We start from the raw sequence: 24,557 nt of genomic DNA on the forward strand, positions 1-24,557 counted from the left end.
TGATATCAGTATGGAGTACACTACATGACATATCTAGTCTAATCTGAAATTAGAAATATGAGGAAAAAGGGGAGGTGTGTTTCAAAGAGAACAGTTTTCCACAGTCTGAAAAGGTGAAGCTAGTCTATTAAAGTCTGCCTTTGTGTTAAATGTATAGAGACCAACATGGTCAAAAATGATGCTCCATATGTGGCTAATAATATGACATCACAAACAATGAGCAATAACAAACAGCAGCAGTCCTTAGCAGCTGAAATCACTCAACACAGGAGATGATTGCCACTAAGAACTACGAAGTTAATTCAACACAAATTATGTCTATGATCAGTCGGCAACTTTAATACATTTCTGGACTCAGAGGCCATTGTGAGTGGGCAAATTGAATACCTACAACTTAGTGGCAGTATTGAAGCCTCCCTTACAACAAAAAGGACATTGACATGATGGAAATGTTATCAAGACTATGCATTTTGGTTTATTGATAACTGGAAGTGAGTAATACAGTCCACTTATTATTGTTTGTCATGCTATTAATTACAGATTGGATTTATATACGATGAATGCTCACAGCAGCTTATACACTTTATTATCTATTACCTATTATTAAAAGTGGAAGCACTTGTGTTAAGGCACAGGCCACAGTTTTATGGCATTGCATTTGTCGCACAGTTATTTTCAGTTTAGGAATCCTTGTTTATGCATATCAAGAGTTCTTCCTACTGTGTGCATTAATGTACTAGCTTAGGACTGTACTTGTACTTCCAAAACATACAAGATTTGGTGTTACTGTTATAGACCAAGCATGATTTTTACTATCTAAAATACATGCTCTAAACAAATTTATAGCAAAGTTAATATTAAATCATAAAGACTGTGCATCAAAGTTAGTATGTTTCCAAATATTCGATCAGTTTATTTATTTTGAATTTGAAAAATACATGTTGAAATTCCATGTTTCTTAGTTGTGTAACAAATCATTTATGCTTACCAATGCAGAATTTACAATGAACTATTCTAATATGTTCTGCTTTCTTTTATCACAGTTTGTAATGACTGTCATTGCCTTAACGTGAACACTTCTCACGCAGAAGCTGTTGTATTTTGTAATTGTAGTTTGCTTCTCACTCTGTCAACTAACTTTTATTCTGTCCATCAAGGAGCAAAATCTGCCCCCAAACCTTATTTGTTTCTCACCTAGAGTCTCCACAGCCATTTACAATCATTTTTGTACTGTTGTATCATACTTTTCAAGACATCAGGACAAAATGATCCCTCCAGTTACAATTTATATGAGTCACATTACTATTTCTTGCTGTGAAACCACAGTGAATCAGAGAGGACAAGGAACCAAAGGTTTGACAAAAATGAAACTTTCTTACAATATTAGTTTAAATATCCACATTTTATGAAATATTCAACATATTTTATTGTATAGTCATTAACCAGAAAACGTCCAGTACAAGGTGACTATTGATTCTATATATTTAAACACTGCCATTCACATCCCATTACACTGGAATCACACAAAGGATCTGAATCTGTAATGTACAAATGTAACAAACATAATTTTGAGAATTTGGGCAAAGGTTTCAAAAAATTATTTATTAATTTACAGGAGATACATGTGTGTGAACATGAGGGACCGGGGATCACAGTATGTTCTAATGGATCATTACACCGAGTCTACATAAAAAAACAGCATTTACATTTCTGACAACAAAAAATATTTTTTAATGTAAAAAAGTAATGGTCTGAACATTGTTTGATTATTAAAGAAAATAGTAACACTGAAAATGCAGGAAAGAGTACCCTACAGGAGATATTGAATGATTTCATGTGATGGAACAGTTTTAATTGAATAGAATTACAAAAATAACATTTTTGATATTTTCTTTCCTGAAAGTCTATTGCACACAGCTTAGTTTCACATTGAAGAGAAGACACTGTACATTAAACAGAAACACAAACACACAGATTTACAAGCTTTCATTGTTCTTTCGATCAGCATTTTAACTGTACATATTACTACAGCTCATTGAGATTCTGTAAAGCTTTGTGTAAAAGGGAGATAGACAGAATCTGAAATTTGCAACAAATATAAAAAACACATAATTGTCATTCACTGATGGCAATGAGTTGTCAATTATATTTTGCACATAAAAAAGTATACACAACAATTAACTCTGTTTTACAATCCCCACTCAAAAAGGGAGGGGAGGGACAGTAGTAATGGATGGGCTTAAGACCTGTATACCTGAATTAGTTTCATGGTATCTCATAATCTTTTCAACACAAGTGAGAAAATGGTTTGCCTTGTTTGGTCCCGACTCCTCTCCTAGTACATAAGTTTAGCTGCTGTGTAAAATTGCAATGTATGGTAGGGGCTTCTCTTTCCAATCTCTTGCTCCTGGACTAGTAGCCTCCTACACATCTTACAACTTCCATTAAATTATCATCACCCACAAGGAAAAAAAACCTGCAGAAAAATGGCTTTCAGCTGAAAGAATGCAGGCCTCAGTCTCGTAACAGCAGTACAAGAGTGTGGACCACGGACGGCCGCTAACGTGACATCCCGCTAAACTCTAAATTGGCTACTCTGTGCTAACAAACTGAGCGCAGCCAGTGGCCAAAATGTATGTGTCATATAAACTCCACTTATTTGACAGTCAATACCTGGTCTCTTCTCAACAAAATCCAACAAAATATTGGCAAGTAGTTTCCAGCAACTTACCAAATTACAAATTTAAAATTTTGTATCACCAATTTCTACAAGTTTCATCTATATATAAAAATGCAGATTTAAAATAATATCTCTGTTGATCCTCTGACAAATTTAGTTCATCAGCAGGATATTTTGACACTTTTTTTGCAGTATTATTTTCGAGGCACTCAACGTTAGGAAACTGTTGCGCTTTTATAAAGAGTTGCAGCACTCTGGTTGTTGGCTAGACTGGGATGCACCAGTCACCTGATCCCAACAGTGAACTTCACATCACAGCATGTGCTTATCACAGTAATTTCTGCTACTCTGAGCAGAGGTTGGCCAGCAGGAGATCAGGTGACGCTCGTTGTCAGCAGGTTGATGTTTCTTCTCCCTCCAGTGTGCAGCCCACATTTTCCAACTTATGGGCCAAGTGCATCTTCTTGCAGTAAGGATCTGTGTCCAGAGCCTCCAAGATCTGTAATGCAGAAAGTGAATGACGACATTCAATTTATTTTTAATACAAGGTATATCCAGTGGCTGATTACACTACCATTAAAATGAAAGTGGGAAAAAGAGAGTGATGGAGGAAAGGGGGATTGTCCGGCATGAAAAGAAAAGATAAGATGGGAAGATGAGAAGTGAGATCATCTTCTTGGTGACCTCATTATTCACTACACCGTCATTATCAAGAGCTCTTTCTACTAAACTCCCACTGACAAATGATTTACATTCAGAGGACTTGGGGACATTATGAATTCCAACCAAACTTTAACCACTTTCTATATTGCTCCTAATTGCTGCCTTTGAGCTCTGTCCGGTTCTTTCATTATGTTGGGTAAAGTAAAACTTAACAGCAGTAGAACTGTTTTTACGTTCATTGTCTCCCCTTGTATCACCACCCTCGCACTTGAGAACATACTTTAATTAATTATTTAGTTATCTTTGTGTCATATTCTGAAGGTACCCTAGATTTTTCAAATATGTTCACTGGAGCAGTTCATAACTTGCATCACAGTTGTTTTGGCATATCTTTCGCAAATCACAATCAGCAGTCAACTTCTAACACTCTAGACCCCTTGACATATAAACCTTCAGCTAAATGAAGTGGCAAAAAATTTCATGAGGAGAAGAAGTTATATTCAAACACATTCCTATAGCTCATGATTTACACATACTCTGGTGTGAACAGTACAGAGTTGAAGAAAATTATATGTTATACTAATTATTTAGAAACAACAAATGGTATGCCACAAGATCAATAAGGGAAGTGCCGTACAAATCTGCACATTCTCAATGGACTGTGATTACTCACTACTTGAGATCATAGTTACATCTGTTCCCAAAAATTTTTTGTCTTTTCATCTAAAGCAGCGTCAGCCAAGAATTTGACGCCATGCCCTGGCATGAGTGCCACAGTGTTCAACTATGTGGGTCAATCAGTTACATCAGCGCATGGACAGGGGCACTTTCAACTGAAACACCAAATGGTCTTAAAAATAGCTCAAAAACAGTTGTAAGATTGTCAGTGCCCTCAAAATGTATAGGAAATGATCCTTCTAATTCTTTCAAGGTCACAATGAATTCTTCAAGCCTTGCATTTTCTTTAATGGCAGTGAGCTTAGGGAACTGGACTGCACTATCAGAAAGTGTTCCTTCTCTAACATGATTCTCTTTTTAAATGCATCTCCATCAAATCAGAAAGATGTTGTTTAACACCTTGCAACATCTTACTGTGGGCAGTGTGCAGTCAATTCCACTTAAAGTACAGGGTCTGCAGCCCATTCCAGATGTTATAATTTTGTTCCTGGGCTACCTTTTCCTTCATAAATTCAACAATAGTGAATTTTAAATTGAAAAATGATTCCAGGCATGTCCCTAGACATAATCAATGTACTATGCAGTCATTTATAAAGTCTACATATTCTTCAATAAATTCCACTGAAAACTATTGAAAATTGAGACTGGAATAATGGCTGCAACTTTGGAAATTTTACTATTCATACCACCAATTTCTTTGCATGCTTGCAAATTTAACACAAAGTGCTTCTTGATGTACGGAAAAATGAAACCTGTCTGTTGATCATTGTAATATTTTGCTCTTTCATTACTTTCTGCAGAGTATTGTAATATCATTTCATAGAAAATTTGGAGTACCCATTGCTTATGGATCCCTCTATTGCTGTCCCCTTTTATTTTTAAAGGCCTGTAGCAATCAATCACTTGACTGCCTTGCTGTGTGCAAACAGCCACTGGATCTGTGAACATCCTCCATGTGACAAACAAATAACAAACGGTAAACAGCACTGACACCATGACTCTGCCAAATTAAAGAGAGCTGTGCCAACCAAAAAATGCCACACTAGAATGCTAATGAAATGTCGCACTGTACAAAGTTCTTCTGGGAAGTAACAAGCAAAGCAAACACAGGTCAAGCCTTGGTCTGCATGTGACCTGCATACTCAGTGCAAGTGAAGTTTGGCAGTCTGTGGCTGGCCCTTATCTAAAGGAATTTAAGACATGGAGATTTTAGTGACTGAAATGTATTAGATCACATACACTCTAACACATATTATTCTATATATTAAATTATTATTTCATCACACAATATTTTACATAATATAGAACAGAATTCTGTGACAATAATTGTATTATTATTTATTTCAGTTTTATTTACAATTAAAAAAAAACAGGATGATGGAGCAATAAAGCAGTCTATATGTCACAGAAAAACAGATTAAAAATTATATACTTAAGTACTCCCAAGTATAGTCTTGTGATGATGATGAGGATTTAGCTTAAAAGCATGGAACAGTGCAATTATCAGTGCCTGATATGACATAGACATTATATGCGACACTTCATAATATGTGTATTTACCTGGTCACTATATTTTGTCACATAGATGTAGAGTTCCTTGAGTGCTGCCACTGTATCAAACTCTCCAACTTGTGACACAGATAACTGTTGCATTGCTGTACTCATTTCCTGATCTGTAATCTGTGGAAGCAGCTGAACATCACAATAGAAATGTGAAACCATTTCCCGATAATGCGGTATGTCCTTAGCAAACAGAAGCTTATTGGAGGGTGAATCTTTCCCAAGACGGTGTTCTGTTGTTGAACAAGCATCCATAAAAGTCTGGGCAATCACAGACAAGCAGGAATCAACTGTTGTTGTTTTGTTGATGTCGAAGATAAAATCTGGGTTCTTAATGAAGTTCACCCAAAACCTTAATGGAAGACTGCAAAAGAAATTTAAACAAATTATAAGATTCCTAAAATTCACAAAATAACATAATTTTGTGTGACATTTTATGACTGAATAGAATGAAAGGAACAATCATTCAGGTATACATCCTCCTCCACATACTCAAGTGCAATCCTGTCACAGTTTTAGGAACACCATTGTTATAAATTCTCACAAATACTGTAGACAACAAGATAAAAAAGTTTGTCATTTCTTTCTAGCATTTTACAATCATTAACCATCAGAAAGTGCATATGAAGGCTCGAAATAACAAGGATTCCAGGAATGTTTCACAAGTGTGTGTACTTATTACATTCACATATGGCAAACAAAAAAACATACTTTTGTTGTTGGAAAAATGGTTCTTAGAGAAAGTTAATTCAAGACCATAGTTATCCTGAAAGACAATGTAGATTTTTGCTGGCTAAATATATTATTGCTACCTTTTGTTATTATTTGTTTTAAAAGAGAAAACAGTTGAGGGCATGGTTGGTACCCACTGACTCTTAGTGTGCTCTTTATTTGGTGTCAGAACAGAATCCCCTCAAATGATATGAATAAATGCAACAGATTGACAGTATTGGCTGTAAATGTTATAATGAATGAATATTGTTTACTGATGCCCCAACTCAAAAATTTTATCATTTGTATTACTAAAACAGCAATTAAGATTATTATAGAGATTAGATTTAAATATGTCTTATGGTGATATTGTCACTGTTAATGAATATTCCCTTAAGAAGAGCTTTACTGATAGCCACAATATGGAAAACTATGTGTAAATGAATTAATCTCATCTGATATAAGAAAGCATGGATCTGTAAATAAATTATTCATTTTCTCTGCAGTATTACTTAACTGAATGTCTTTTATACATTAACATTTGAGAAAACTGAAATATTCAGAAAGGTGCATGTGATGAATGAGTTTTATTGCACAATATGTCAGTACAAAAATCATTAGGAGTCCAGAATTGTATACGATTTCTAACTTTGAGAAGTCACTATGGTGAGGATCTACCATGTGCTGCAATTAGATCCTCTAAATGCAGTGTTATGGAATGACACAGCGAATCAATATGTTTGTGTGGATTTTGCTACATGCAGTTTATATTAGAGTGTGCAAAGCACCAACAGTGGTTGCTAGAGGTCAACATTGAATAAACAACTAACCACCCATGTCATGATATGTTTGATGAGCGATACACTAGGCATTATCAAGGGAAGCATTTGTAGCTTCTGTTCTTTGAACAAAGCATGCACATTTCTCACACATTTAGTTAGGCACTGTCCTGTAAAATACGGTGTGTGGAGTTGTCTGGAGAAGCAGCCCTGTCTTGGGATCTAAAACATCCCAGAACAAGGTTCCTTGATTATGGTTACCACTGTAGTGTTTAAATATGTAGGAGAGGTTAAAGTGGGAGTCATCCAAAAACACTACATTTTGCCACTCTGCAAATTAGTATCTGCATTGAGATATCCACTGAACCATGTGGTATTTACTGTTTTCATCTACAGAAGTCGATATTATGATATGCACTTCACCAATAAGGCTCACAGGAAATGGTACAAAACTGTTAATGCTGGCAGCTCCACAATATTTCAGTACCAAGTCAACATTATAAAAGAAGGTGTTGTTCAGTTGCAACAAATGGACAAGATGGTGGTCATCGCTAACTATTGTATTTTTGCATTCCACACATGCATCACATTCATAGCAGCTTTTCAAGTACAACAAAAAAGTCTTGACAGGGTAACTGTTCCCCAGTGACCCATCATTCTGCCGCATTTGAACTCACATGTTGATATTAGATCCTTTGATGTTTAATAAGAACACTTCCATTTACTTTATTTGACAGCTCTTTGCTTTGGCTTTGGAACAAGCATATAAAGATTGTAGTGAGGAAGATGAATGATCAGCTTTGGTTTACTGCGAGAGTTTCTGGAAAGTGTGGATCATCTGTAAAGGAGACTGCATGTAGGGCATTAGTGCAACCCATTCCTGAGTGCTGCTGAAGTGGGGATCCCATCAGGTTAGGTAAAAGGAAGACACTGAAGCATTTCAAAGGCGGGCTGCTATATATGTTACTGGTAGGTTTGAATAATATGCAAGTATTATGGAGATGGTTTGGGAACTCAAATGAAGGGTAGGCAGTATTCTTTTTGAAGAACACTATTGAGAAAATTTAGAGAACTGGCATTTGAAGCTGACTGCAAAACAATCCTACTGCCACCAACGTACATGTCACGAAAGGACCACAAACATAAGATATGAGAAATCAAGGCTTGTATAGAGGCATCTAGGCAGTCATTTTCCCTTGCTCTGTTTGTGAGTAGAACAGGAAGGGATATTATTAGTAGTGGTACAACGTACCCTCCACCATGCACCATACAGTGGCTTGTGGGGTATTTGCATAGATGTAGATGTCAATGCAAATGTAGACTGAGTTCTGACCTTTCTGATCAGCTGAGAGGAAGTGCAGCTGGACTCACATGTATACCATAACTGCATAATGGTAATCCTTTGACTGCTGTGGATGACACATCATGCTCCACCAGTCCCCAAGTGCTGAGGGTCTGTTTAAACACAGCCTTTGGGTTTTCCACCTCTCACTGCTGCTGCTGGTTCTCAGAGAATTTTCAAATATTTATCATACAATGTGTGTACCTCAATGCATTCTGCCATTTGCAAAAGACTTTGTTTTGATATCTTGATCCATTTACGAAATATGATGATTGTTATGACCATAGGATTTCCATTGGGATGGAATTAGGCACATTGCACTGTGACTGTCCATGAGAGACAAAAACCAATAACTCCCAATAACTCATGAATAAAATGAGATGAGATATCATTCGGGTCTCAATTTCTAATACAATTTTCATATCATATCTACATTTCATACACAGCAATGTATTAGCTAAAATCAACTATACACACAGATTACATAATGTATTTTTACCTCTGCAAACTCTTTACAATTTCAGGCAATGCTTTACATAATATTAAAATGAACAATGAAAAGAAATTCAGTATTTTATCAATCTAAGATAGCAGAGTGTAAGATGCACAAAAAACAAATTTTTTCACCAGATAGTTTTCTTAAAATTGGATGATACGTATTTCATAGCAATGGAATGCCACCTCTCAGCACACATAGCAATATTAGGTAAGCAGTACAGCGACAACAAAGCTGCGTTCAGTGTGGAATCAGAGAGCAAGAGAGCAAGTCGCTAGCAGTCAAAGGGTTAATTATACATTGTTTATAAATTGTTCAACAGTTTCTCCAAGTTTTGATTGATTAAGGCCACGCTTTCTGGGTATTGACATTTCCACACATACCAGTTTATTTTGTTCATCCTTGTTCATTAATTGTTCAGGATTACATTTCAGTAACAGCTATATTATAAAATAGTTTAGTCCCACAGACAGTACAAAACATATCGCTATACAATTCTGTACAGCAAATGGCATAACACCACTGATTAATGTAGACTATGAACAGAAGTCTGTTGCTAAGGCAGAATACTCAAAATTTCTGGGTGTGTGCATTGATGAGAAGTTGAATTGGAAGAAACACATCGATGATATGCTGAAACGGTTAGGTTCAGCTACTTATGCTATTAGGGTTATTGCAAATTTTGTTGATAAACATATCAGTAAATTAGCTTACTATGCCTATTTTCATTCAATGCTTTCATGTGGCATCATATTTTGGGGCAATTCGTCACTAAGAGGGAAAGTATTCATTGCACAAAAGCGTGTAATCAGAATAATAGCTGGAGCCCACCCAAGATCACCTTGCAGACATTTATTTAAGCAGCTTGGGATATTCACAGTACCTTTGCAATACATATATTCACTTATGAAATTTGTCATTGATAATCTATACCTATTCAAAAATAACAGTGAAGTGCATAGCCACAACACTAGAAGAAAGGATGATCTTCACTATTCTGGATTAAATCTCACTTTGGCACAGAAAGGGGTGAATAATGCTGCCACAAAAATTTTTGGCCATTTGCCAAATAGTATTAAAAGTCTGACAGATAGCCAACCAACATTTAAAAGCAAATTATAAGAATTTCTGAATGACAACTCCTTCTACTCAATAGATGAATTCTATTATTTTGTGTAAAGAAAACTTATGTTAAAGTGACACATTCCACATCATTACAAAATGTCGTATTCATGATCCATTAAACAAGGATTAATGTATGTGTGTATGTATGTATATGTATATTATTTGGGAGAAATTTGAATCAAATGGTCAACTCATGAAGCAAAATTATTCATCTCTAAATGAGCTATTGAAAGACAGGTAACCTTCAAAGCAGAAAATGATAAAATGGAACTGATTTATTATACATTCCTAATACAAGACTGGACAGGAAAAAAAATACTTACCAGATTATGGCAGGCATATAAATAAACAAATGTTCACAGACACACAACCTTTTTTTAATCCATCTGATAAATGAAGAGAAATGGTTGGAAATACAACAGAATAGATGGAATATGGATGTGATATATAAATTTTATTTCACCAAAGAGCTTAACTCCGCCAAAACTGTTTCAACACTTTGCTGTTCTCATAGTGTGTGTATCAAAAGATTGAAGCACACTATTAGTCACAAAGCGTATGATCTCAAATCCATCTTCTGTATATGCCAAGACGGCATAATATATCTGTTATATTACACAGAAGTGATGAACTGGTAAGGACATGAAAAATAATTCCTTAAGAAAGAATTAGTCTAAAATCTGCCTGATATATAGCTAATCATTATGTTCTCAAAATAGTCATGAATGATCCATTGGCTAAATTTTTGGCCACTTCATTTCACAAAAATTAAGAAAGTTGCAGTGCTTCCAATCAGTCACAAATGTAATAGGCATGGAATTATGCTGCCCACCACTTGAAATACTGCCTGTAATGCCTAAGTGAAACATATAATACTTGTAATAATTTTCAGCATCCACTAACTTATTGCAATCAAGGTGAGTACAATTTTACCATGTTTTAGGTTAATAGCTTTGCATTTTTATATTCATCTTTCACAATTAATAAACAATAACTATATTTATTTTTAATGGTTCCTCTTGGCAGCTTCAGATATTCTACAGTTGGTATGTACTCAAAAATTAAAGCGAAATGTTTGGTGTACTATACATATGAATCATTGACAGACAGTTACATACTGATGAATAGGTACATCTTCATGAAGTGATACAGACATTAATGCAAAAAATGTTGGTCACTTAGTAATCTTTCCATGCAATTTCTGCTGGGGTAAGCAGGATATGTTCACCATGGCAACTAAGGGTTTTCTATAAAACCTAAAAGTAATACTCAAGCTACTCACTAAGGAAAAAACCTTTCCTGCACTTCTAAAAATCACATACAGTGAAGAGTGAACAGCTTTTATTCACTCCTCCCCCCCCCCCCTCCCACCCTTAAACCTCCTCTCTAGTATTACTAGTATGGCACATTTATTCTCATCAAACAGTGTACAAGGTTAGCTGTATAAACATACCTGTTGGATTTCCAGGCATGAACCACTTCTGGATCAATAATGCTGTATCTCCGAGCAGCATCATCAAGGAGATCAAATAACCACTTAACTGCTGGAGGAAGTGCTTCATTTGCTGTCAATATAGTGTTGAAAAAGTCATCTACAAATTTCTGAATGGTGCCTTTTGTAGACAGAAGTCTTGTTAGAAAAATTTCAGGAATGGCTTTATGAGTTCTTTCTGATGTTTTGTTGTTTTGGTAATGGTGTTCATCAACTGTTCTCACTAAATGAAACACACGCACATTTGATCCTGATTCTATATCACCATTTGCTGTTATTACTGGTGACAAAGAATTGGGGAAGAATGACCCTGTACCTAAAAGAAACAAAACTAATGAAAAACAGCCACATTCTACGATAACAAGAACCAGATCTAGCTCTAAGTTTTTTACATAATTACTTATTGCAATTATTATTCTATATTGGAAAACAATATAAAAACATTTGCATTTGTGATCCCACGGTATTACAATTATTATTAATTATCACATCAATTAGTAATAATTTTTGCCATATTTAGAAGCACACTTATGACAGGAACTTATTAGATTTAACAGTATCAAACAAACCTGGCCTCTCTGAGGGTGTGCACAGTGAAACTAGTATCAATTACCATGAGGCAATTATAGCAAAAATGTTTAATGAGGTATAAAGAGAAACTAAAAAAAAGTAGAAATATTTATATGTTCAGTCTCAAGGAAGATTTTGAAACCTTTAGCTGAGGGCATGAGCACCTAGAAGAACTGTGGTTTAAGTTTAGAAGAATAGCTGATGTAGTATTAGCTATGTATGTACCTGGAAGAACAGTTAATGATGGGAGGGATTCTCCATGGTATACAGTTATTGCACAGAAACTTTTATAGAAACAGCTATTACTACACAACTGCTGTAAGGCAAAGCCTAGGTCTATAGATAGAGATACAGTAAACAAAAAATGTTGGTCTTTGAAAAGGACAATATGTGAAGCCTTCAGTGATTACTCTAGCACAATATTATTGAAAGATCTTTCACAAAGCTGAAAGATATTCTTATTATTTGTTAGTATTGTCAGTGGCACCAAAGTTAATGTCCAGCAGCTCATGGATAACACAGGAAATGAGACTTAGGATATCACACAAAAGCAGAAAGGAGAAATGCATCCAAATGCTACTTTACAAAGGAAGCTGCAGGAGTACTAACACAATTTGGTTCTCACTCTATTGCAAAGATGAGTGATTCAGATGTCAATACCAGTGGTGCCCTGAAACTGCTGAAACTGAACAAGGCCCCAGCACCTGATGAAGTCCCAGTCAAATTACATAGAGATTTTGTAACTGAGTTAGTCCCTTTTAACCATTATATATTGTAGATCTCACAAAAAAGCTCCTGTCCAGTATGTTTGACATCCATTTGTTGTAAAATCATAGAAGATATTCTGAGCTCAAACATAATGAGATACCTCTTCCATGGTAACCAACACGGATTCTGAAAACATAGGTCATGTGAGAAACAGCTCAAGCTTTATTCACAATGTATCCTGAAACAATGGATCAGGGCATTCAAATAGATGCAGTGTTTCTTGGCAGCCAAAAAGCATCAATATGTATTAACAAAAGTATGGTTATACTGGGTGTCAAATGAAATTTGTGTGGGGTGAGGATTCCTTGGTAGGCAGGACAGAACATGTTATCTTGGATGGAGAATCATCAACAGAAGTAGAAGTAACTTCCCTTGGGGAAGTGTGTTGAGAACCTTGCTGTTCATGTTGTATATTAATGACTGGACAAACGTTTTGAAGATGAAGCTGTCATCTTTAATGAATCAGAAGCAGCACAGATAATCAGTCAGATCTTAATAATATTTTAAAGTGATACAGAGATTCATAATGTGCTTTTACTGTTCAGAAATGTAAAACTGTTAACTTCACAAAACGCAAAATTGTAGTATGCTATGACTAAAAAATCATTTATTCACAACCGGTATCAGTCATATCAAGCAAATATTGGGATATAAAATTTGTAGCAATATGAAATGGAAAGCTGGGTCATATGTAAAGCAGGCAGTAGATTTCATTCAGTTCATTCATTTCACTAATAGAATAATGGGAAAATTAGCAATCTACAAAGATGATGTCTTAACAAACACATGTATGAAACATCCAAGAATATTGGTCAAACATCAGGAACTCCATAACAGATAAGTCCAACATGTGATACTGAACATGTGATACATATTCAAATACGGGCAGCATGACTTGCTGCACTCCATACACAAATAATGGAATGGGATGAAATCCTAACATGTGGTACAACTAAAAGTACCCTATGCCATGAACCACACAGTGGTCTGACAAGTATATACGCAGCTGCTGATGTACATTAACGAACTGCTGGGGTAGACTAGTCTCATATGAGAAATAAATTGTAGGTCAAAATTTATGCAACAAGCCATGCACATTGTATCTTGTATATTGTAACCTAAGCCTGTTCCATGGTTCCTGTTGCTAAGTATTATCGCCTCACTTCACACAAGAAGAAAGTGAGCTCTCACTCGATTATGAGCAAGAATACAGAGAAACCAGTCTCTCCCATTATTCAGGGTTCTTCAGCATGACTGAGCCTGTTAGCCAGTACTTTTAATCCCAGAGTTTCCTGAAAATGAGTGTGATCATCTTCAAAACTTCTTGGGAGTCAATAAGCAGGCTGCCAATCTTTTGGGTTTCAGCTTTCCTTAAGTTACTTAGTACAAACTCGACTGTATCAAACATGGGACAGGAAGAACTGCTGCTGCACTCCACAAATGGAGATGAGACTCTCCAATGTATGAGTGCGGCAGGCTAGCACCAACAGTGTCATATATAGTATAGGACTATCCCTTGAGTGCTTTTGTCAGACCCATGGAAGGTGCGTCAGGAGCTAATTTTAATTTTTTGTTTTGTTTATTTTGTTGGTTGTCTGTAACTGTCAGTGTACCAGAACTGTGTATTTATTTGTAACTGTTCAACAACAACTGTCAAGTGTAATAAATAAGTAATGTGATAAGAAGACACATTAGTTGTATGGATGATGATACGAGGAGAGATAATTACTGAACACATGGAGAAAATGTTGAGCAACAGATAACCAAATAAACAAAGTGCTGATTGATATAGGTCAGCTGTCAAACCAGAACTGTTCATCATAGCATATATGAGATATAGTTGAAGTTTTTACAAACAATTTTCCAAAATGTGAGATTGTTTGCATTTTTATTTATTTCTGAAACACTGGCAGTCACTAATTAGGACTGAATAAAGCTACAGGATCATGAAAACAGGGTATAGCATGCAAATTAATATAAATGCAGCATTCTTTGCACTCTTCTCTCTTTCGTGCAGACAGAGAGTTGTTGATACATCAAACAACTGATATACCATACTGAACAAATTCCAGTAACATGTCTTACTGACATCAAACAGGTGCTCAGACAGATGAAATTCAGCTTAAACAAAACAATTTTTACCATAAATTGCTCCTCATGCAATGAATAGTCTCATGGTTATGACAACATGTGAAAGCAGTGGACTGAAAGATAACTAGGAATCTCTTAAATCAGCCTTGGGAATATATAACATACCGTGGGATGATGAGAACATGATCCATGTAGCAGTAACTTGACATGTCTTTTGGAGTGGCAACACCAGTCCAGTTCTGTTAAAGTTTTTGGTATTAACTGTTTAAATACATGATAGTGTGGTTTGTGTAAAGGCTGTGTAAGCTTTTGGACAAATGTCACAATTATTTGGAGAAAATTATATATGTATATATTAGACAATAAGGTGAGAGCCATACCTTTTAGAGCATTGAGCAAGCATGCATGAAATCCATGAGAAATGAGAGGGATGAGGTTAAGTGGGTATCTGATGTAAAATGTCCTGTAGGAGTCAGTGTGAGTGAATTATAGCCTCAGATTTGATGAGTATGGCATGTAATAGCTCAAAACGTATCACTTGTGTATCTGTTTTCATACCATAACATAAAGACATCTTTTTGCTGCTTAGTGTGTAGTTACAAAATTTCTTTCATGAGGTGGCACATTTGTATTACTTTGCAACTTTATCCATTTATATCTGTCATCGTTACTCATGTACTGGACAAAGTTCATATTTTTCTTATGAATTTTTTATGGTGCTACATTATTTTGCCCACGTTTTACTTATGCAAACAAATATGTACAATGTAACAAACATGCATCGATGAAAGCTGTGGCATAATATGTAACCAGAAGTTGTAATCAATATTAGTTCTGTTGTACCATGACAGGACTCAAACAGTTTCTTTGCAGATGTGAGTAAAATTAATTGCTTGTTGGTGGACAGTTTATGTTGAACAGTGACTGTGTGATGTGGTAGGGGTTATGTAATGTGGTCTATGAAAAGAAAACAATCAGGAAAGTATAAGTGCAATATGTACTTGATTCATAAATTAAAAAAATTAATACTACATACAAGACAGACAACTATTATAAATACAGTGCCAGGATTACTTACAGTTCTGACAGGATTGTTTACAGTTTTCACTGAAGCTACCATTCTGTCGTGTGATAAGAGACATAACAGCAGATTCCTTCACTCCATAATGAGAAAGAGTGTTTAGCTTCTTCCAACCACAGTGTGGTTTAGTTGTCAGATCTTCATCTTGCAAGGTCAGATGTCCTCCTCTCCCATGCCGCCATTCTAGAAGTGAATAATTAACAATGAGTAACAAACAAAGGAAAAATATATATTCTGACTTTACATTTTACACATCTGTTCATAGCAACACATAGAATGCATCTCTTAAATGTATACAAAAATCTGTGAAACCTCTCATTTTCTACAGAAATGGAAACAAGTTGTTTTGATCAGTCTTGTATAGACCACAACTTACAATTTCAACTTTGTTTGTCTGCCCCTTTCCGACAAAAATTGAAATAGGAAGGGATGGTGGTGAAATAAGAGATCTAAGTTTTTTTCAACCTACGGAAAATGAAATGAGGCAAAAATCTCTAGGTTATCTGCATGATTACTGTTTTTCATAAACTATTCATTTATCTTAAAATCTGGTATTATTTGTAATTGTAGGTTCCAAACTAAAGTAAATCTTCATACTGTTGTAGCTATTATCCAACTACATGAAAATTTTCATTTAAAATTAATAATTTATCTTTGTTCTTCTCTGTTACAAATTTCCAGATTAAAAATTTTTGGCGTTAAAGACCTGGAGTTGGTGAAAAAGGAGACTTTGTGTGTTTGCAAGAACTGTCAAGATGCAATGGTTTCTAGAAGCCAATGTGTTCCTAATAATGGTCTCAAGTAACAAGAGTAACAAATAGGAAGCTTCATGAGATTTCAAGGGGATGATGATTATAATGATTTGTGGAAACATAGCAGACTGAGGTAGTGGTGAGGTGAGCCTTTGAAACAGTTTGTGACAAATCCATAAATAAATAAATTGTAAGATCATTGCCACTCAAGTCATTGCTTCGAGTTTCAGTCTTTGTCGAACAAAATTATAACCTACAATATATTTTCAATTTTGTTCTTTATTTTATACTGACATTCAAGAGAAAATGGTTTGGTAGCTTGATGGGAAATGTTAGATTACTAACAATACAGCAAAGGGTTTGATTCCCCATAGGATGACTAATGTATAATATTCCATCAGTATAGAGATGATCCGAGATGATACTACAGAAAACCTAAAACTGGGTGATCAGAGGGGATTTTAAACCTACTCCTCTCACTAAAAACAAATCCAAAACTCTAACAGTTACACGTTCTCACTTACTTTTGACCCTCAGCTAGGACTACATTCATCCACGCCTAGCAATGTGTAGTGTGATGTTCAAATTAACCTTGTGGTTTATGAGTGTTTTATATGCTTATTAAAATGACTTGTTGGTAGTAAGAAAACCAGGACATAAAAACAAATACATGTGATACAAGAAAAGAGGCTTTTCATGGGTAACGTATATTTCTCAAAATAAGAAGTGGAAAACATGCACAAAACAATAAATAAAAAGGGTGAAATTATAAAGCAGTATTCTGAGACAACAAAGCAGGATGAATCAATTAACAAGGATGACACATAGCTTAATGTTTCTTTGGAAAAGTAAATAAATCTGTTTATCAAAAATTGTAGTGAAATTTTTAGGAATAAAATAAATAAATGGCAACTGAAAGTAAAAATGAAAGAATCTCTACTGGCTACAGACGTCTCTATGATCTCAGAGACACGTTCAGGTGTAAAGCTATATCATATTCTGCCAAAATGAAGATCTACAATGCCGTTATATGCCCCAATGTCCTCTATGACACAGAGAACTGGACACTAACTAAAAGAGAACACAAAAGCTCCTTACATTTGAAAGAAAGGCTATGAGAAAGATTTTGCGCCCAGTAAAAGAAGGAGATACTTGGAGGGCAAGGAAGAATAACAAAATTTATGAGACCATGAACCAGTCCAGCATTTTACAATATCAAAAGAGCAGATGACTCCAATGGGCAGGTCATGTAATCCACATGTCAGAGACCCAACTTTCTAAGCAATGGGAGATCAAGATTAAGAAAGGTGCAGTAGCTCTGAATGTATAAAACTGGAAGGAAACAGAATAAGACAGAATACAGTGGAGACTGACTACTGATGCAGCACATGGTCTAAAGGGCTGGTGACTACAGGATAAGTAAACAAGTAACCAAAAAAGTGGAAAGCAGAGGAAAATGGTGAATTGAAGAAACACACATGTCTAGAAAATTTTGTATACTGGCACCAGCCTAATGAAACAATGATAGAAACCAGGATTTTTAATTTTTTTTTAAGTTAGTGCAAGAGAACCCAAAAATTTAGCACAGTGAACCTACAACAGTTTCACCAAGTACTCATCAAGTTCTGGGGAAAGTGAGTGATAACAGATTTAATATTTTCTTCACATGTTAATTGCATTGTATAACACCTATTAATGGGTAATACGTATTTTTTTCATACCTAAATCAACTTCATGGATTGATGGCCTCAGTGAGAAGGGAGTATTCTTGTAAAGTGCATCTAATATTTTGGATTTAACTTGACTTATGGTGTCACAGTCTAAAACTTTACATTGAATCTTTTCATCTATCTCATCCTGTACAACATGGAGAGTCTGAAATAAACAGAAACAAGTATTAGTTAAAAAATGACGAACTTCAAAAGCAAAAGCAATTTGTAGTTTAGACTAACTTATGATGGGATAGCGTCACAAAATTATGTAAGTTACCCTAGGAAATAAACAGAAACTGGCAAAATTAATAAGGGAACTTCAAATACTAACTGCAACCATGTCTTCATATTCCCAGAGATCTTCAGAAATATCCAGAACTATTTTCCATGGAAGATGTTATAAGATGTAATTTTAATATTCAAAAACTGCTGAGAAACATATTTTCATGAAGGAGAAAAACTTGAATTGAAATAAATTCTTACAATATCTTACACACTATTCACTTCTTTGTCCTTTTTGTGGCCTTTCTTAATTACCTCTCAATTTATTTCTGCGAAGATAACAGTATTTTCTTCTAGTGGACTCTACCTTGTTGTCACTTAATGATACTCATAGGGAAGTCACTGTTCAGTAGAACAAAAAAAGTAGAATTCTGCAGATTAATCCCCTTTTGCTCATCAGTTAAGAATACTAGGTACATCTATGTCACAGTCTGTACGGTCAACTTGGGATCAAACACTGCCACCAGTCCTGTGTTTGATGATGATAAGAGGAGCAGTGTTCTCAAACAACTGGAGTTCTCTTCCCTTCTTCTTCTTTTAGGTATATTGTTCATGAACTACTATGAACTACAGTAATTTCAACTGTTTGTCCTATCTTTTCTTCCACAAGTCCATCATCATTTCTTGATGTTTTTCTCTCTCCTCCTTCTTGCATTTTCATGTTGGAATCTTGCAATTTCTTCCTGAGTGGGAGATTTACCTCAACATCTTGTGGAGTAGTTTGGAGTTCATCCATATCCCTTCCAATTTTTTTGTACCATGTGCTATCCATTCTTAATTTACTGAAATAAGTGGACAACCTTTTTGTCAGTCTGTTGGTATTCATCCTTTAGATATGATCATAGAAACTTATTCTTCTTTTCCTAATCATTTCTACATTTTTTTCAGTATGTGTATAAATGTCACTATTACAACATCATCTGTATTGTGTTTTCTTTTCAACTGGTCCCAAAACTTTCCTTAGTACTATTCTTTCCACGATTTCCAGTGTTTTTATCATTGCCTTTATGTTTAGAGTTATTCTGGGTGTTTTACTGTAGAGTAATGTCTAAGTTAACCACTGAAGACGATGATTTTTTTTAATTATATACATCCTCAGTGAGGTAGTATGCTGTTTTCACCTTATTAACTCTTCCTTTAATGACTTCCTTCTCCAAAATGTCTTTCTTAGTTATGTGGCTGTCTCCATTGAGCCTGAAAGTATAACTAGGTTGTCTGAAAATGCTAGTCAGTCTATTTGTAGATTGTCCCTTCTGTAACCTAATATAATGACCTCTTTGATTTTCATTTTATGACTTTTTCTAGAAGGCAATTAAAGAGCAGTGGGGAGAGACCATCTTCCTATCTGACTCGATTTTTGATCTCAAAACTTCTACAAATTTCACTTTAGAATAAGTGTTTGTTGGCGTTTGCTTAATCAGAGCTGTGGGTTTGCTGTCTAAGCCAAGTTCATTGAGAATTTCAAGCAGTGAGTTCCTGTCTTGCTAGCAGTAGCACCTTCATACCACTAAAAAAAATCTGTTTCTCTATTTTCTACCCTGTGACCACAAGAATCAGATGAATTCTTGCTGCATGTTCAGCTGATTATGTGAACCCCTTCCTCTTAAGCATGTACTGCTGTGCGCTGCCAAAACCTTCTCACATAAAGTATCTTCACAACAAATGAGTTTCAAATATAATATATGCTGTCATTACGTTGTTACTTTCATAAATGTACACATTTTGGATGAAGATGTGCAAGTTAAAATTTTTAAGATAATTTTGTATGGACATTGCCAGAATGTACATCATGAGCCAATGGTAGCAGTCAAGGGCTTATCAAAATAAAATCTTCTGCATCCAAGTTTTCACAAGCAAGATGGGTTTCTATTTTTGAATTAATGCTATGTCATTCTTTATGCCAATTCCATGTCAAACAGTAGTGGCCTCCATACAATACATTTACTTACAATAGCGTTTAGTCTATGCATAGAGAAACATTTAGTAAATTGTAAATCATGAGGAACAAACACAAACAAAATCTGTAGTGGTAGGTATAATAGAAATTTGTCTTGTGACAACTCTGATATCAACATAACTTACTCAAAAGACACTTACCACGACTCCATGATCAATCTGTTCCCTAAGCAGACGTTCTTCAGAAAGTGAGTATCGTGCATCATGAGTGATGGCATCTACTGGCCCCTTTTCAATCTGATGTTTAATAGCTTTAAACAATAAAAAGAGGGAAGAACCAGCGTAATCTTTCAGGTAATTGTACATACAGAGAGCCATCCAGTTGGTTAACATTTTTTCAACAACAGATTCAGTTCTTCGCAACATCAGCTGCGGATGTTTCGTACAAACAGATTTGTCAATCAGTCTTAACAGCAAGCTTCTAAGAATGTCAGTTGCATATTCCATCTTCCCCATGAGAACTACCATTAATAAGGAAGCCACATTGACCCTGTGAAGGAAGATACACTGTCAGTTTCACATAATACGGGTTCCACTGAAAGAAAAAATCCAGACAAATTACACAACTGTTCTTCCATCACAATATGGCTGTGCCTACAGCTAACATGCTCAGGTTGCTGGAAACTCACTGGTTAATACCACAAAACATAGAAAATGAATACTATGAAAAACTTTTCTTTCGAAACTTCCTGGCAGATTAAAACTGTGTGCCCGACCGAGACTCGAACTCGGGACCTTTGCCTTTCGCGGGCAAGTGCTCTACCAACTGAGCTACCGAAGCACGACTCACGCCCGGTACTCACAGCTTTACTTCTGCCAGTACCTCGTCTCCTACCTTCCAAGGTTCGCAGGAGAGCTTCTGTAAAGTTTGGAAGGTAGGAGACGAGGTACTGGCAGAAGTAAAGCTGTGAGTACCGGGCGTTGAGTCATGCTTCGGTAGCTCAGTTGGTAGAGCACTTGCCCGCGAAAGGCAAAGGTCCCGAGTTAGAGTCTCGGTCGGGCACACAGTTTTAATCTGCCAGGAAGTTTCATATCAGCGCACACTCCGCTGCAGAGTGAAAATCTCATTCTGGAAACTTTTCTTTCCTTATGGGCCCTTCAGGTGGTAGGTGGTATTGAGAATTGTCAACTCATAAATTTTACTGCAAACATCATAATGATAAACCATATAATAATACAAGGGCATGCTGAAAAGTAATGTCTCCAAACTTTTTATTTGAAAACTCTTATGATTTTTTAAATAAAACAAACTTTATTAACATTCTACATCTTATTCTTCATGTCTACACATTTATTTATTCATGAACATAATCTCCTTGACATCACACACATTTCTCCCAATGAGAGACAAATTCGTTGGTACCGTCACTGTAGAATGTTTAACTTTGTTGATGGAGGCACAACTTCATCTCTGCTTGCATTGTTTCATCATTATCAAAGTTAACTCCTCAAAGGTGCTACTTAAGTTTTGGAAACAGATGAAAAGTAGATGGGACCAAGTTGGGACTGTATAGAGGATGATTGATGACAGTGAACCCAAGGTGCCAGATTGTTGCAGATGTCGCAGCACTTGTGTGTGGTCTGGCAATGTCATGAAGGAGAGGGCACTATGTGTGGGATTCTGAGGGTCTCTCATGCACTGACATAGTTATGTTACACACCAGCATGTTACATGCTACATTTTGAAGTCCTGTATCAGCAGAGGGCTGCTATTTGCATCAGCAAAATGGAAAAGTCAACTGAGTAATATGCATGACACATAATATATCACCTGATATCGAGAAAAGAATAAAAGATCTGGATGCATTAGTTTTCAGCATATCCTCATATGATGTCACAATGATGATGAAAGTCTTGAATGGCATGCAAGAATTCTAATGTTTAACACAATGAAGACACTATGTCCTTTTGTAGGCAATGTCTCTTTTTAAAAATAGATAGTGTTTGCATGATGATGATGATACAACTTACAGTGATGAAATGAAACATGTGTCTGACATTTCTGGCCAAGAGACCAGTCTATTGAAAGTCTTTCTCTTTGATACCACTTTGGCGACTTGCACATTGATGATATATGAAACAATGATGAGGACAACACAAACACCCAGTCCTGAGCAGAGAAGGTCCCCAAAATCAATTACGATCGAACCCAGGGCCCCATGATTGAGTGTCAGCAACACAACCACAAGACCATGAGCTACTGACACTTCCAGTGATAATGTACAAAGACAAACGTGTTGTTCTGAGAAAGGCAAATCTGTTCATGTAAGGAAAGAGATAAAAGTTATAAGTGAAACTGAGATAGTTTAACATTTATCACTGATCTGCTGGCAATGATAAAGCTACAAGTACCTTATCTATCTGTACAGCTTGTACACAACACTACATTCACAACAACTGTTTAAAGTGGCATCCCCAACTTCTATACAGGCATTCTGATGTCATACAAAGCTCTGTTATAATTGTTCAAACAAATCCAGCAGTGTTTGGACAATGTCACAGGCAGCAAAAATTCTTGCCAGGATATATTCTTCACTCTCGGCAGGTGTCGAGTAAATAAGACTTTTTTCATGATCCTCAACAACACAATCATGTGGGGTCAGGTCAGATGAATGAACTGACCACAAAACAGGATAGCTTCTTTCTATCCACAATTCAGGAAAATTCTGACACAGGTATTCATGAACAAGATATGCAAAGCAAGCAGGGATTTCAACATCAAAGAACAAGTAGGACATCATCCAAAAACATCTCTCAAAATAAAAGTGTGCTATGGTACAGTGAAACAGAAAGGAAGCAGATCAGGCCCATTAACCAACTTTTAAGTACATCTGTCCATGAGTTCGCAGCAAATATGTGTTGATCGCGTTTCACAGTGGTACCATGGGGATTCACAAAGTCCCACATATGACTGAGAAAAGCACCTATGCAGGAAAATGAGAACTGACCATACAGCATTGCAGTACCCACTGATTCAACACAGTCTGCAGAAGTAAAGGCATCCATTTTCTGTCAATTGAAGTGTGTAGCTGCAGTTCCTATAACACTTTCCATGTAGCACTGTGTGGTGCACTGATATCATGTGCAACTGACTGACTCCCCATTAGATGCTCCTCATCCTCATGGGGAAGAATTACTTCTGGAGTCTGTATAGTTTGTTGTCCTCAGTTGAAGTATTGTGAAACTACTTACCCTGTTTCCATTTACCTCTGACAACTTCTTGGTATCAGGTATATGTCAGATGTATCCTATGTGAGACTTTATCTGAACAGAATATCAGCTTCCCAACAGTTTTCGTTTGCTTCATCGTGGCTGATCTACTGTACACCGTAACCTATAAACACAGTGTGCAATCTTCCCAACCTTTACATGAAGACTGACCATGTACATGCACACATCATGCCATGTGAAAAGCATCAGTGATGTTGCCTATCTGAACCACTCATTATATATACTTACTTGTTGCTAGGATTTACCTACCTGCTAACTATGTACATAAAAAATCAGTTAGTTACAGCATACAAATAACGATTTGTTGATTCTCATATCCCACTCACAGATTTATCCCATGACAGTTCTGGTTTCATAACTAATTACTTGAGTGTTTCTGTACCAGGGTTTTTATCTTAGATTGAGGGATAATGGAGGAGGGTAAATGAATTGTCATCACAGTAAAATTTTGTCTATCAAAATTACTTGGTATGATGACTACCATAATACTATGCCTGAAAAGATTAATACAATCGTGAGTAAAACCAATACATGAATAAAACCAGTTTTGAGTAACATACCTCTTAGTTTCCCTCCAGCACACTAGAC

General features: G+C 35.9%; 1 protein-coding gene across 1 annotated transcript in view; it reads right to left on the bottom strand.

The window, feature by feature from the left end:
- Positions 1 to 1,401: 1,401 nt before the first annotated feature.
- Positions 1,402 to 24,557, bottom strand: part of LOC124556296 (plexin-B) — a 973,640-nt gene continuing 950,484 nt past the window's right edge. The window contains exons 15-20 of the mRNA XM_047130271.1: positions 20,880 to 21,228; positions 18,510 to 18,663; positions 16,034 to 16,219; positions 11,488 to 11,842; positions 5,582 to 5,945; positions 1,402 to 3,179 (exon numbers count right to left, since the gene is read on the bottom strand). Of these exons, the coding sequence (XP_046986227.1) occupies positions 3,072 to 3,179; positions 5,582 to 5,945; positions 11,488 to 11,842; positions 16,034 to 16,219; positions 18,510 to 18,663; positions 20,880 to 21,228 (1,516 nt within the window). The 3' untranslated portion in view covers positions 1,402 to 3,071. The remainder of the gene's footprint in view (positions 3,180 to 5,581; positions 5,946 to 11,487; positions 11,843 to 16,033; positions 16,220 to 18,509; positions 18,664 to 20,879; positions 21,229 to 24,557) is intronic.

This window comes from Schistocerca americana, chromosome X, assembly GCF_021461395.2.
Source record: "Schistocerca americana isolate TAMUIC-IGC-003095 chromosome X, iqSchAmer2.1, whole genome shotgun sequence".
Taxonomy (NCBI): domain Eukaryota; kingdom Metazoa; phylum Arthropoda; class Insecta; order Orthoptera; family Acrididae; genus Schistocerca; species Schistocerca americana.